Source organism: Amphiura filiformis, chromosome 1, assembly GCF_039555335.1.
Source record: "Amphiura filiformis chromosome 1, Afil_fr2py, whole genome shotgun sequence".
Taxonomy (NCBI): domain Eukaryota; kingdom Metazoa; phylum Echinodermata; class Ophiuroidea; order Amphilepidida; family Amphiuridae; genus Amphiura; species Amphiura filiformis.
In genome coordinates this window covers 69,004,424-69,019,290 of record NC_092628.1, presented here as the reverse complement: position 1 = coordinate 69,019,290, position 14,867 = coordinate 69,004,424, and the positions used below count along the sequence as shown (strand labels likewise).

At 34.9% G+C, this 14,867-nt stretch overlaps 1 protein-coding gene across 1 annotated transcript in view; it reads right to left on the bottom strand.

Moving 5' to 3' along the window:
- The window catches only part of LOC140152073 (myoferlin-like), a 177,085-nt gene that overhangs the window by 84,526 nt on the left and 77,692 nt on the right, over positions 1-14,867 (bottom strand). Inside the window, 8 exon segments of the mRNA XM_072174374.1 lie at positions 156-196; positions 199-298; positions 5,385-5,423; positions 8,307-8,462; positions 9,084-9,279; positions 10,287-10,393; positions 10,557-10,973; positions 11,460-11,560. Coding sequence (XP_072030475.1) covers positions 156-196; positions 199-298; positions 5,385-5,423; positions 8,307-8,462; positions 9,084-9,279; positions 10,287-10,393; positions 10,557-10,973; positions 11,460-11,560 — 1,157 coding nt within the window.

Genomic DNA, 14,867 nt, shown 5'->3' with positions numbered 1-14,867 from the left:
CCTGAGTACCCTCAATTGAAACTAAAATAAAGAGAATTTTTGAAGAAGATGCAAAACTTCATACAATCTACCATGCATACATTCAAGGACTGTACAGTATTGTCTAGTGCTATGAAGGAATCAAGTATCGTAATAAAACCAAACAATAATCTTACTGTTTCAGCAAACACAGTCATGTTAGCATCTGAGAGTCCCATCTGAAATTTTCAGCTTCTTTCTCCAGACCAAGCCACAGTTTGACTCTCATTAAACCTGGGATCTCTTCTGCTCCAATATTCTCTGCTTTGATGCCTGGGAACTACATCAGGACAAAACAATGTGCACATGTTAGTATCAAATATATCAATGCAGATTTGTTTTATAACAGGTGAAGCTTGACAACAGCAAGTGAATCTACAAGACTGGTCAATATACAATTACTGTTATGGTGTGCTTGTCAGTATGCATAGTTAGCTTTGTGCTCTGTGTGATTTGAAGTTGGACGACATTTTATTTCAAATCTGCAAAAACTAATTTTGAAATATATCCATATACCAAGTTGCAGTATCGACATCTTTTCACCAACTAACCAACATATTTTGTAGCTGTCACCCGGCAGGGCTTGGGTCAAAACTTTAGCGAATAATCATGAATCTTGGCATTTTGGGGTGATGCACTATAATTTGCTGCATTGCATCCAAGGGCTTTAATCAGACAGAACACAATATTTACTCCTCCACCATATTCATAGGTACAAATATAGGCATGTGATGTATTCTGGCAAATCAGACTAAACTGAGCACATACATGTTACTTGTTAAAGAAGTTCTGCCTACTCCATGAAAAAGAATAAGAGCGGCTGTCCTGTACTACCATGGTAAAATTGCAAGATCCCATACAGTATACCACTAACAGAATAATGCTGAGATATGGATGGAACATCTGATTCTTTTCTTTGAAGTAGATTAAATTTTGCAACCAGTGTATACCTTGTTTCAACTCAAGTTGGCAAGTGATGTAAGTGCATCGCTCATATCGTGGTTGTATAATATACATATGCATACAAGGGCAGTTTATCACACGCTTTCAGCCCAACTGCGTAAAGGCTCCCATGTCAGTGATATACTGTGGCCACTCCTACCCCGGGGCTGAAGAAAAGTAAATTTTGCCGCCCCTTCCTCAAAAACCCAAAAAGGTTTTTTTCAGTGGTTTGAAAAAGTGAAGAGCCACCCCTTCTTCTTTCGCCGCCCCCTTCGTTTTTGCCGCCCCCTGCTTTTACCCCGGGGGGGCTCGTGCCCCCAAAGCCCCACCAAAATATGCGCATGCATGTCATTCCCAAACTTGAGTATAAAACAAAGTACAGTTGCCCAAATCCATCTGATTTGACCAGAATGCTTCAGTCACATATTTGAAATATCATAGGGTGTCAAAATATCCTAGGGTGTCAAAATATCCTAGGGTGTCAAAATATCCTAGGGTGTCAAAATATCCTAGGGTGTCAAAATATCCTAGGGTGTCAAAATACAGGGTCCACAAGTTCTAATTTCCCCTAAGACTTGTTACAATAAATAATTGGTAGCACATTTTTTTAACACAACTGGTTTAATCTACAATGTCACACATAGTTGCTTTCGGTCACAGTGGCTCATTATGTAAGGAAGGATGCAGTTTTGAAAGTTCTGAAGTCTTTGGTCCATTCAACTATTAAACAACACAGTAGGCGTGCCCTATCCATGCGTTACATTTTGCAAATGGACCAAAGTGCAACTTTCTAAATTGCATATTTCTTACTTATTAAGCCATTGTGAACGAGCAGAACAATGTGTGACACTGTAAATTGCGCCAGGTGTGTAAAACAAAATTGCCTACCATTAACGTTTATAATTTTTTCATTTCGTAATAAACTTCTGGATTTATTCTAAAAAGATTTAGGGGAACTTGGAACTTATGTACCCTTTAGCTGAACCTTCCGCAGCATTTTATTTTTGTTGATTCAAGGCGAGAATGTAGTCAATATTTCTTGTATAGCAAATGTTTCACTTGATTTGACCCTTTATTGTTCATCCTCTTTCTGTTTTGACTTGATGGCAAGGGTGAAAATAAGAAATGATGAACTAGGGGCTCCTTTTTACACAAAATGGCCCCTGGTTCACTTCATTCAACATGGAACCAGGGGCCACATGTCCCCTGGTCAGCTTAAATTTAGATGAGACCAGGGGCCATTTCAGGGTTTCTGGGGGCTAAACGTCTCCCACTTATTTTCACCCTTGCTTAAGTTGATGGATCAATGATTCCATGCAACCAAATGGCTCCATGTGTTAAATATGGCTGTCACCTACTGATGATTACTGTGCCTTGAAACTATTGTATACCATCTAATGATGCATCACAGAAGTGTAAACACATCATTGGCTTGATACTTTAGGAACTGCTAACAAAGGTTTGATAAAATTTCAACAAATTGCTTTAAAAACAGTCAGTAAATGCTTTTTAATCTCAATTTCACTTATTGGTACACAAAATGTATTTTTTCATGAATCAAATGTAATGCCATACCAAAACTCTTGAGATAACTCTGGCACTTGATGTTATATGAATTTATTAGTCATCATAAGTGGTCATGTTTAATTGAGTACAAGTTATATAACCAATGAGTTTAGCGTGTGCAGAATGATCCTGTAAATAAATGATTGATCAGTTTAGTATTTACTTGTCCAATTCAGTAACAGATACCTCAGAATTTTACGATTAGATTGTAAGATAATAAACCAATTAATGCACGTTGATGACAACATTTGATCATATTGGTTAAACAAATGGAAAACAAACTGAGACTGGTGAAGACACTTCGAGCAATATCAAGGAAAGTATTATCACTGATGCCATGAACAAATGTAAAAACAAATTTCTCTTTGACATGGTTGGATACAAAATGCAATAACAAAACCAATATTCGTAATGTTGCATATATTCACATTGAGCTGTTGAGAACAAAAATGGAATTGGGCCCTTGTTTTAGATGTTGCTTGTCAGCCTTTTATCACCGAGTATAATAAATTATATAAATTTGAATTCAACATATGGTCATGTTTTTTATACTGGGACCCTAAAAAAGGTGGTGCTGTCACATTTTGCTAAATCATTTTGTCTACTTATTCCTATATTTTTGCTAAAATTCATCATGAACAAATGGTTTTGGTCTTATTTTGAAGATAAATTATTAATCTAATGAATTAATAACAAATACAATTAAACAAATGTATTAATTAATTACAACAGCTTAATTAAGTAAATTAGTCAGGGTGGTGCGGAAGTGGAGGAGCCGAAGCGGAGGAGCTCTGTGTAATTCAATGGGAATTTGATGTTCATTAATAAAATTTATGCACTTTGTTGCCTAGTAGAAGTAAAAATGCATTTTGCATAATGTTAATCTTATTTTTTAACTTTCTATAATTATAATTACCTAGTTAATCTTAATGAACTTAATAATTAAGGATTTAACAAGCTTTTAATTAATGCAGTGGAATGTGGGTCATACAATACAATGGGCTTTAATTTTGCATGCATGCATATGAAATAAATTTCAATATTGTTTTATCTTTGAAATATGAAATAAATCTTCTAAAAGGAGATTATTACAGTCAAAGGATTTAATCTGATGACATATTGATCTCTGGTTATTGTTAAATAGTTTATTGATGTAGGCTAATTGTACATGTATTGTACATGTACCTTTGTTACTAATTATTCACTGAATATTGATTTTTGGAACACCCTATATAGGAATTGGATAAATTTGATATTATAGCAATTCTGTAAACTATTTTGAATATATCTTCCAAATTTAATGGCACTTAGGGAAATTTTACATAAATTAAAAAAATTAATTTACAACTTTTTTTCACACCCTGTATAACACAATGGGCTTAACAAATATAGTGCAAACTATACATTTAATGCAAGGACTAACTGTGTACATTCCAAATATCAAGTTCATTTTCCAATTTAATATACTATGTAGAAATATTGGAGCGGTAAAGAAATTTAATTTTTTCGGTATTTTTCAATGGAATCACCCTGTATATTTTTTGGTACACCCTGTATATCCATTCAAACTTTACAGATTTGCAATCATGACAATATATGCTTTCTAAAAATGTATACTTTTACTAGTTTGGGTGAAAACTTTTGAAATATAATCAGAAATACAAAAAGGAGTTGATTTTAACAAATTGCAAGATGTGACACAATTGGGTCCCACCTCAAAAAACATGACCATATCTTTCCTTTGCTTTCTCTTAGTATATTCAGTAGTATATCAGTTTTTCTTCAGTATTATTTTGACATGCTTGAGTATGGCAAGCGCACATAAATGCAACAAATACGGCCATCTACATAGCAGACTGATCTTGATCCATTTGAACATGCGTGGTCATCTTTTGCCTGTAAGGGAAGAGCTTGAGCAGATTTAGGCCACAATAAATTTGCTCTATTCACATAACTCTGAACTGGACCTTACTGGTCCATATGGATCTAGTTCAAAATACATTTTGCAGATGTCCTTATTGAAAGTTCCTGATGTTTCAAGAAACTTCTAGCAGGTTGTTTTACAGTAAGGCTTCATGCATTAGAGATATTAAAGCATTGAAGTGTCTCATGATGGCATGCAGCATCTGAAATGATCAGACTGGTATGTTAACATGATATGATCATACTTAAGCACTGTCACAAATGTGACCCATCACATCGAAACACGGCAGTTGTCGTCAAAAATGAACTTACAGGTTTCTTTACCAGACTAAAGGACTGCTTTTAAGCTTTAAAATGACACCTCATCCGTTGATGTCCCATGTAGAATGGTGATTTTATGTGACAAATAGATTTCAAATTCTTTATTATTTCCTTTATATTTTGGGACACCTTTTCTTTATTATCTTTAAATGTGGGTTTCCGACAACTGCCGTGTTTCGATGTGATGGGTCACAAATATGAAAGACTGATCGCAATTTCCCCTCCGAAAGTCACCTTTCTCACTCCCCTGCCCCCCACCCGAAAACAATCATAGCTGATATGGTAAAGAGCACAGGTGTTAACAACCATTTAAACATTTCTTTTCAAGTCCATCAATAATGCAAAAGTGAGTATGATCATACCAAATGCAAGCTGGATGTCTATATTGTAAGTATAACAGACAAACAAACAGAGAGACAAACAGATGTAACAGTAACTATGCAATACACCAGTTGTGAACATAAAGCCAGCGATAGTTCTTGACTAAATAGTTGAACAGAAAAGTGCTTGCAGATAATCTACAAATACTGCACAAATGGCGTGGAAAATTGAAATAAAATAGCGGGGCTTGGGCATGGCGTGAAAGCGATTGATTACTCCTGTACAATCCTTACGTTATCAGGGGCTCTTGGTGGAGGCTCTGCATCTGGTTCCTATGAAGTAAAACAGGTAAGGGGAGAAGGGAGACAGAGGAGAGCAAAAAACACATGTACAATATCATGCATAAATGTGAGTTGCAACTTATAATCTACTCAATACTTGCAATGTGAGTGAAATATTAACGAAGTGAGAAAAGGTAAGGTCTATATTTGGAGCATGGCGACTGGCTAATTCATCATCCACTGAAGATGGATTGCCACAAATCTGCCCTTGGGTTTTCTATTTTTATGTAATTGGGACAAGGAATCTAAGTATCAAATTCAACTGCGTTGGTTTCTATGGTGCCCCATGTTGAATGCGCACTATTCTTCTATATGTTGCGACAATAATTTTAAGTCCAATTTATTGCATGATACTCATCTTTATTATTATTTTTTTGTTTAATGACTTTTAATAATTTTGAAACCTGAAGCGCTGTTGATGGTTTCAATGATTTCAATTCCAGCTGGTCTAATGTTAAAATATACAACAATGACTGACATTTATGAGTGAGACAACACGGTACTGAATTAATTGGTCAAATAACACATGGGTGTCATGCTATTAGATCAGTTTGTTTCAAAATTTCAAAATCATGCCATACATTTGGACTTTCAAAATTACATCAAAATGGATAAAATGTCAAACAAAACTGTAATAAAAAATAAAAACAAAACTCAAAATGAATTGACTAACTTGTAAGTAATGCAAGCTTCAAATACTGTGAGTGATTGAGTTGCTATGGAAACAATACCACAACAAATGCTCAAAATTCTGCAGCTATGAATTGGGTTTTCTTTCACTTACTCCGTCACGAGTAGAATGTGTCTCCTCTTTTTTTTGAGCCTTTTTACTCTGTGAGATTAATATCAAGTTATATCAGGTTAACTTTGTCACTGACTACTGCTTCTAATTAACTGCATTATAGGAAGACGAAGGTGGTGAAAACGGGACTTAAACTTAAAAGAGGAATGTAATATAAACATTGGTGCTTAATAGTGCACTGTCCCAAACCTGTAATACCACTACCTCAGAGGTAGTTTAATGGTGTCAAAAGGGGGAAAGCATTTTGATCAAATATTCAAAAGAGGTTGTGAGTGAATTTCAGTTGAGTCTATAATGATTGTAAGATCTCAAGTATAGAATTGCTTAAACCATGAAGTATTCAGAAAAATAAGCAAGATGATATCAAGTTTTTGTTTATTGAAGTGTTTGTGGTGAAGAAATCATTTGTACTCTAAAAGGTCTTAGAAGGTAAAATTACTCGTATCATTTTCGGCATTTATAATACTTACTTTAAGCCCAGATATGAGTAGATTCGTAAATAAATCCTTTGTAGTCTAAGACATAATATGTGGAATGGTATGAAATTGATACAACTGCTTATCAAATATAATTAATTTCCATTCATAACGTTTTGGTGTCATTGCTGGAATCTAAATGCATGAAGTTGTTAAGCAAAACATACACATTTTTATCACTTGAAATCTTACATAATGCATTTCTTCACGGGCTTGAAACTATAATATTCAGTTTAAAAAGTAATTCACATGTTTTCAGTTTGGAAATTACCATTTAATTTGGAAACTATTTGAGGGAATTGTGGTGTGATATTGGGACCCTTGGATACTTGCATGCTGATATCATACACCTGGAAACCTCACCTTTCACACCTAACAATTTTGCACATTCCCACTGCCAATATTACTTCAATGTGAAACAAAATATGTCCAAGGAAATGTAATACATGCATAAAACTAGGGCCCAGATGTTTAAGGGATGTTTTTAACACCTTCCTAAATTCACCTGAAAAAGAAAGCTATTAATCAGAGTATGACATCACACACAGAAAAAATTTATGATTAATTCTAAAGAAATTATGACTAATAACAGTTTTTTGTGCACCAAATAAATAGTATCACATCTACGATTCATACACTTAATATTTAGAATGATATGCAAATTTATAATAAATTATCAACATGAAGCAATTTAAATGCTTGGCAAAGAATTACTTATATCATGCTGATAGAATTTCAGATCTAGATTTGCCATTCACACATTCATATGTAAATATATTTTAAGGATTCAACACAGTATGCAGATTTATTATATTTCTCTTGATTTTGTTGCAATAAGATACTTTTAAGAACTTTAACATTCATGCATATGCACTCACCCCCACACACACCCACCCCCGCTCCACCACCAGACACATCATATACGTTTGTTATCTCAACCAACGTTTAACATATTGCCGGCCAATTGGCCTGCAACTTTTTGGTTGGGCTGGTAACTCTCATTACTAGCAGTCCAGTCGCAGACATGCCTGGCCAGTAACTTTTGACCCCCAAAAAATTGAAGAACTATTATTAGGAAAGGCCCGAGCTTAAAAATTAAATTTCAGGGACACAAGCACTTTCTTCTGACTTAAAAAAATAGGATGATTTTCAGTCCATGGTAAGGAGAAATACCCTTACGCAAAGGCCAATGTGGTGATATGCCACTTCAAAGAACCATAAATAACTTCATGGTCCTGTGAGGCATTGCACAGTGCCAACTACAATAAGTGACAAAAATGCAGATATATCATAATGCATTTGTAACTGTCTTTGGATTGATGCTTTTAAAATCCTTTTTTTTTTTTTTGCAGGCTGCATGTAGCAAAGCTGTGAGAATTTGGGATTTGCAATGCTGATGTGTATCCCAGCTTTAAAAGCTCTAAAAGGTTTGGGTGGTAATTTGATGAACAGTACTGTAACTTTTCAGAGTTACAGGCTCGGCTGGCCAGTAACTTTTTGAAGCATATTTCTAACACTGATTCACACACCCCCCCTCCACACACACACACCCCAACACACATGATGTATGTTCTGTCAACCAGCTTCTATTCTCACCTTGAGGAAGAAAGTGTAGACTTTCCCACAGTGTTTGCCGCATGCATCCTCACTACGAGATGAATACAACAGATCATATGCTGGGATACGATGGTATGCGATACGTGTTGTGCCACTAATCATCCAAACAATCACATCAGGCATACTGTTTTGTGGCTGTGGAGAAAAATATTTTAGAATAACAAAAAATATAACTTAATCACTGATTTATCAACAAGTCTTATTTCAATGTTATACAATGTATATATTAAATTTACATATTAACCATGCATATCATTACAAAATCCTGGACTTTCTCCACAGAATGAAATCCTCAATTTGGTCCCCAATAAGAATGTCATCAGCTTTGTTACTGATCGTCTTGAAGGTAGCCATGTCTATACTTTAAAAGCTTAAAATATATATATTCTATTAAATGCCCAGGGGCATTGCATTTTCGAAGGGGGCATTTATTAGAAGTGAATTTTTGAAAAAAGAATAGGATTTGTCTTTGCAATTTCACGATTATGACATGCCTTTGGCATGGTAATTTCTGCATTTCTGTCACTTTTTCTTTCTTTGAAAAAAGGTGCGAGTGTTTAATAGAGTAAATATGGTATATTGGGGATATGTGGCCCTTTTTATCCACCCAATTTTGTGATTGACAAATCTTTTCAACAATACATAATAACATCCAGTAGTTCTGCAAATTAACACACAAATCCCTTTATACTCTTCTGCCCCTTCTACCCTATCCACAAAAGTTGTTGGCGTGCTATGTCAAGCCACTTCCCTTACCTCAACAGCAATTTCCTTGAGTATCTGTAGAAAACCTTCAACCTCTTCCAGTGCTTCATTGACATCTGTAGCATTCTCTCTCAGCTTGGTAGCCTCTTCAACAACGTGCTGTAAGGCTCTTTGACGTCTGTCGTATTTACGCTGATCAAGCTCTGTGGCTCGTACTTTTGTAGGGTCCAATTCAGGTATAGGATCCCTGCAAAAATTAAGATCCATGTATAGAGATGATTGGCAAATCTTGCTAGATTGGCATGGGGATATCCTATAGTACCTTGCAGAAATATACCATAGACGAATCCAACGAGGCAAGTGATGGTCAGAATTCAGTTGTCCATTACTGGGTCCCGCCTGTACCAAACTGGTGATGTTACTGCCCAATTGGGTGGATTAAATCCACTTAAAAATCGATGTTGAATTGTATTGTGTTGTAAAACTTTCATCATTCTTTTGTCTACGTGTAACACGGGTGATGGAATGCACTTTACTATCCCCGCCAAGGCCACATCATTTCACATTTTAGGTGGAATAGACCTAAGGGGGGACCCAACAATGGCTGCCATTGAGGTGTAGGAATGTGTGAAATTAGATTCGTCTATAGTACCTTGCAGAAATATACCATCAATTCCTCCTCATGGATGACAAATCAAGGGAGGAAAGTAATCAAGATTTACTCAAGATTGCTACTGTGGCATTGTAGCTACTGTAACTATAGGTTACATGCTTGACGGCAGCATCCAGTAACTCACACTGCTTTTGTAAATATTAAAGTGTATTTTGATACATTATAAAGTTTGGTAGTACAGAACAATTTTTCCCATGTTTCATCCCTTACAAGCCAACATCAATTTCACATTTTCATCCAACTTTTATTATCATATTATTCATATTGTAGCATTACTACTCTTAGTACCATTCTTTTAGATAAATGAGTGAATTTTCTTAGTTATCCAGTAGTTTTAAACAGAGTTTTGGAATTGAATCTAATACTGGTCTGGTGAAGTCTGGTGGTTCCAGACGCAACGTAGCAAAAGTTGCAAAAAAGTAAGTTCCAGTATTAGATTTAATTCCAAAACTGTAGGTTAGATTTACAAATGCCTTTAGGTTGGTGCAAACTGGTGGCTCTGTGACTTCATTTGTCAAAATCTTTAAAAATAGGCATGTGTTTTCTCAAAAGGAAGAGTTTCATAATAGCTGACCCCTTACCTGCAGTCAGCTACTAGATTATCAATCATGCCAATCAGTTGTGCGGCAGTTTCAGCAGCAGGTGCTCCAGCCTTGATGGTCAATTTCACCCTCTTCATTGCCTCTTCCTGTTAACAATAATCAAGTATATAAAACACAAGAAAGCTTATAGAAAGGAAGATGGTATGGCAACATAATTTTGCCAATCTTTTTGTAAGATTTTTTTCTTTGATAGCTCAATAGTTATGGTGTTCATTTTAATAACACTTTACAATAATACAAGTAACATACCAGTCTCTCCACTTTTCTCAGTAGAATGTTGAGTGTATCCAGTCGGAAGCTGATGTCCTCCCAATCAGAATTGACCACAACCAATGGTTTATTATTTGTCCATGGCAAGAAGTAATATTCGCATCCATCAAATACAGCGTTGGTTGGCTGTGTGGTCGACGCCTGTGGTGTACAACCATCATCCAACTTGTTACCATAGTTACCGATGCTGACTTCAAATTCCACAGGGTCATCTGTTTCACTGACCATGGTCGCATCAAGGAAGGCACAGTAGAGGCGGTATTTGCGACGACGGAGGAATTTCTGGACACGTAGGACTTGCTGGTGACCAATCTCTTCTGTCAGTACTTCAGGATGTTCTCCTAGTTTGGTCTCGATACTCATCATGACACGCCCACGATATGCCACACCATCACCCTGAGAATAAAAAATCCAATAGTACCTTATTATTGAAAATGAAATGAAACATAATGGGTTCCATAGAAATGTGTGTCAATTATAGCAAGCAGCAGTTTGTCACAGATTTGGGCACAAACATTCTGGACTAGCCTAATGGCTGGACATTTTGTCTCTTCTCTGTCATAGCTCAATATGCCTGTTAGGAATAGATTCACAAGGATGTAAATGGGCAACATATCCATTTCCTGAAAATCCATCTGGTCCTTGGACAGGTGGCCAGCGGGCTTGCGCGCAGTATGGAATATTTAGAGGGGTTTGTCCGGGGAATATGCAGCAGGGTATCGCCCCCTTCCTAAAAAAGTTTTTTGGCTCTTTTTATGACAAATTATCATCATCCAATTCCGGAAATGCAAAAAAAAAAATTTCCAGATTTTTTTTTAATGGCCAAATTTCTGGAATTCCGGCAATTTCCGTTAGATTTACATCCCTAATAGAATGCCTTACCTTGCCCATGTTGAGGTCCTCATATTGATCAGGAAGGTCAGAAAACTCCCTAGTAGAGCCATAGAAATTCACAAAGCATGGTCCAAATGTTGGTAGATAGCCTAACAAAGATGGCATAAAATGAGTGTTAATTTTGTCCACATTGCAAAATGAAATGAGATAATTACATGTTGAATTTTATGATTTAATATTTATTGACTGAAATTTTTAATAACACTTATTGTTATATCATCATTAATATAGCTAAGAAAATGCTGATACCTGTTGGTGGATATAATATAGCTTTATATGACTTTATATAGCTTTATGTGATATATATAAATTTGCTATATGAAAATGTTCTTCAACAAATCCAAATAAAGGTGATGTTAACATACCTCAATTTGGATTTGTTTAAGAACATTTTCATATAATGGACAGTCCTGATGAATCTATTTGCGGATATATAAATTTGGTTTGGGAAAATAACATATTATCATATATATTAATAGCATTCACAAATTGGTAACATTTAACTGTACTAACAGGTGTTACTGAACACTCAAAGCTTATGTGAGAAGCATCATGCAAAGATTCTTTAGAAAGAAAGTTTAGATGAAAATTCTTTAAGAATTTACATCTAAACTTTGACGCTTTGACAAAATCTGTGTGCCTGAAGTTGGGTTCCCTTACCTGCCTCTGTAGTTAGCATACCAGGAGTCAAAGCATATCAGCATAACAGGTGTCAAAGTTGAAGCCGGGTCAGAGTTCAAAGTAGTGCGCAATAGGTAGGTTGGTTGGTTGGTGGGGAAAACATCAGAAATTAGTGCATTAGAGGATTGAAAGGGTATTGCTTCAAGCCAGGAGTAAAGTAAGTAAATGCAACAAATCATGCAAACACATGCAATTAAAGTGATTATTTGAATGAGTTCTCTATGTAAAATGGTTTTGCGTTTTTTAACTTGTTCAACATTCAGTAACTTTTTCTGGAACAAAAATAGTTGATTTTCAAATAAATATAAAACAAAACCACAAAAACTTATCTACATGCACCAATCATGCAATGTAAACATGATTCTACCAAAAGATTTTAACATAAGTTGACCTTTTTATACCAAGAACTCATTTTTACCACAAATTGAATGGTAATTCAAAATGTATAAATAATTATAAATTTTATATATGGTTTAAGCAGTACCTGTGCAATATACATGATATTTAAAGAAAAAAACATTCTGAGAAATAACATTTAATAAATAACTGATCAAACACCATAGACATCCCTAGGGAGCCCAAGGATTCTCCAGGTAATGGATGGCTATATTTAAAAGCTCCTGTAAAGTAAAATAATCACATCTTCTTGTATCTAAGTCAAAAGCTTAATACAAGGAAAGAATATTTAAAAGCATAATGAATATATCAACCTTAACCCTTCCAAATTGTAACCAAACTGATCGACCAAATGTAGTATGAATGACAAATTGCTGCTGACTCATTCATCTACAACACGCTACATCATAAGTGCTCATCACAATGACCAAAATATGCTCTACAAACTATTCAGGAAATATGTATGGCAATACCGAGACACAGACCCTGATCAACTGATACAATTAACCATTACAGCCTGGATCGATTAAGTTTGGTATGCAAGGGTTAAAGGTTGCTAGACAATGTAAAAATAAGCATTCATTCATAAAATCACTTATACAAAGGATACAAAGGCTACTCTTACAAGATTTCACTGCATTTATATCATTCATTGAGCCAGCGAAATCATATTGAGATGTTGATTTCAAGACTCTGTTACTGCGTACTTGTGACCAGAGTTGAAGCTCTTCATGTTTGTTTAGGCATACAATTTTCAATTCATGTTTAGCATCAATTAGGCACTGACTTTTCAATATTTTGTAATTATCTGGTGGCATAGTTAGTCAGCATGAATGATGTAAATACAGCTCGAATATCAGTAAATTTCCATACACAAGTAATTATCATGCACTGAATCTTATAAAATATATGCATTAGAAGTCCCTAACAAGATAACCTTCCTTACATGCTTGATACGCAAGGAACTTATTTTTGTCATTTCTAAGCATTTGCTATTCATATTCTTATTAAAGTATGTACAAAGTTTTGTTCACTAAAAGCTACTAAGCATCAATCTTTGAATAATTGTCAATATTAGAATGACAAGCATAGATGACGCCAGTTAATGTTAGCATACTGTAAAACGATCGCATCATATCAAATCAGACATGGATTAAGTATAAAACTGGGATTATATGATACAAAAATACATCTCAACTTCAACATTACAAACTGTGCACTTAACAAAACATCACAAATTCATCTCATTCAATAAGTTATTGAGAGGAGAAACAGTTGATGAATTGAATTGTTAGAAAGAGAATTATATATGCAGTAATATTTGTTTTATTTTTTGTTGAATTAATGAGTGATAATGCCTATTTAATTGTAATTGTTATGTGAATTTATGCAATAGTAATACAATTTATTAGAAAAGGTATACATGCAAGTATAAAGAGTGTCCTTGCTTCGGAAGCAACATAACCCCCCCCCCCCCTTCTGACTGACTTTTGTTATTCTAATCTTTTGGTATATCTTTTGTTATATAAACTTGAAAAGGCAAAAAAAAAAAAAAAACCCAGACAATTCAAGTAGAGAATCTAACTGATTGACGTTTAGCTGAAGATAATGCAAAACAAACTTAAATGGGTTGCTTAGCAATTTAGGGACAAATCAGTGATTTGCTAATAGAATACCATAATATTTATCAAAAGTCATAATTTGGTATTTTTGGAACCAGCATAGATGAGCTAATAAATGATAGAAATGGCAAATATAAAAGCAATTTCAAATTTGGTTAACATATGGACATGAGCAGTCAATGCTGGGGATAGCCAATATGATTTACTGAAAAAATTATTTTGTAATCTTTTATGAAGTAGGCATGAGCTATCATGATCAAAGTGACCTACTGATGCTTATTGGTCATTTGTTTTGGTTTTGTTTTGGCAAAATCATTTTGTCCACAAAATTGTTGATTGTCCGTGTAAGATTCATAGATTCAGGACCTTCTATGTCAAAATAAAGTTGTTGATATTAAGTTATTAGTAGAATAATCACAATATATAGGGTGAAGAATATCAGTTGGGAATATGGTTATTGGTTGTTATTTCAGTACATAGCAGGCAGATGAAAGTCACACACTGGAAAACAAGAAATGTTGAACATGTTAATATATCCCTCTAAAAAGTATGTTATGAAGTTACAAGATTAGTTAGTTATTACACCACAATGGGAACATTACATCAATTGTGACAATAAAACTAATAAATATCAATATCCCCCACCCACAAAGGGTGACTCTTGGATTATCACAACAAAAATAGTAGCCCTGGAGAT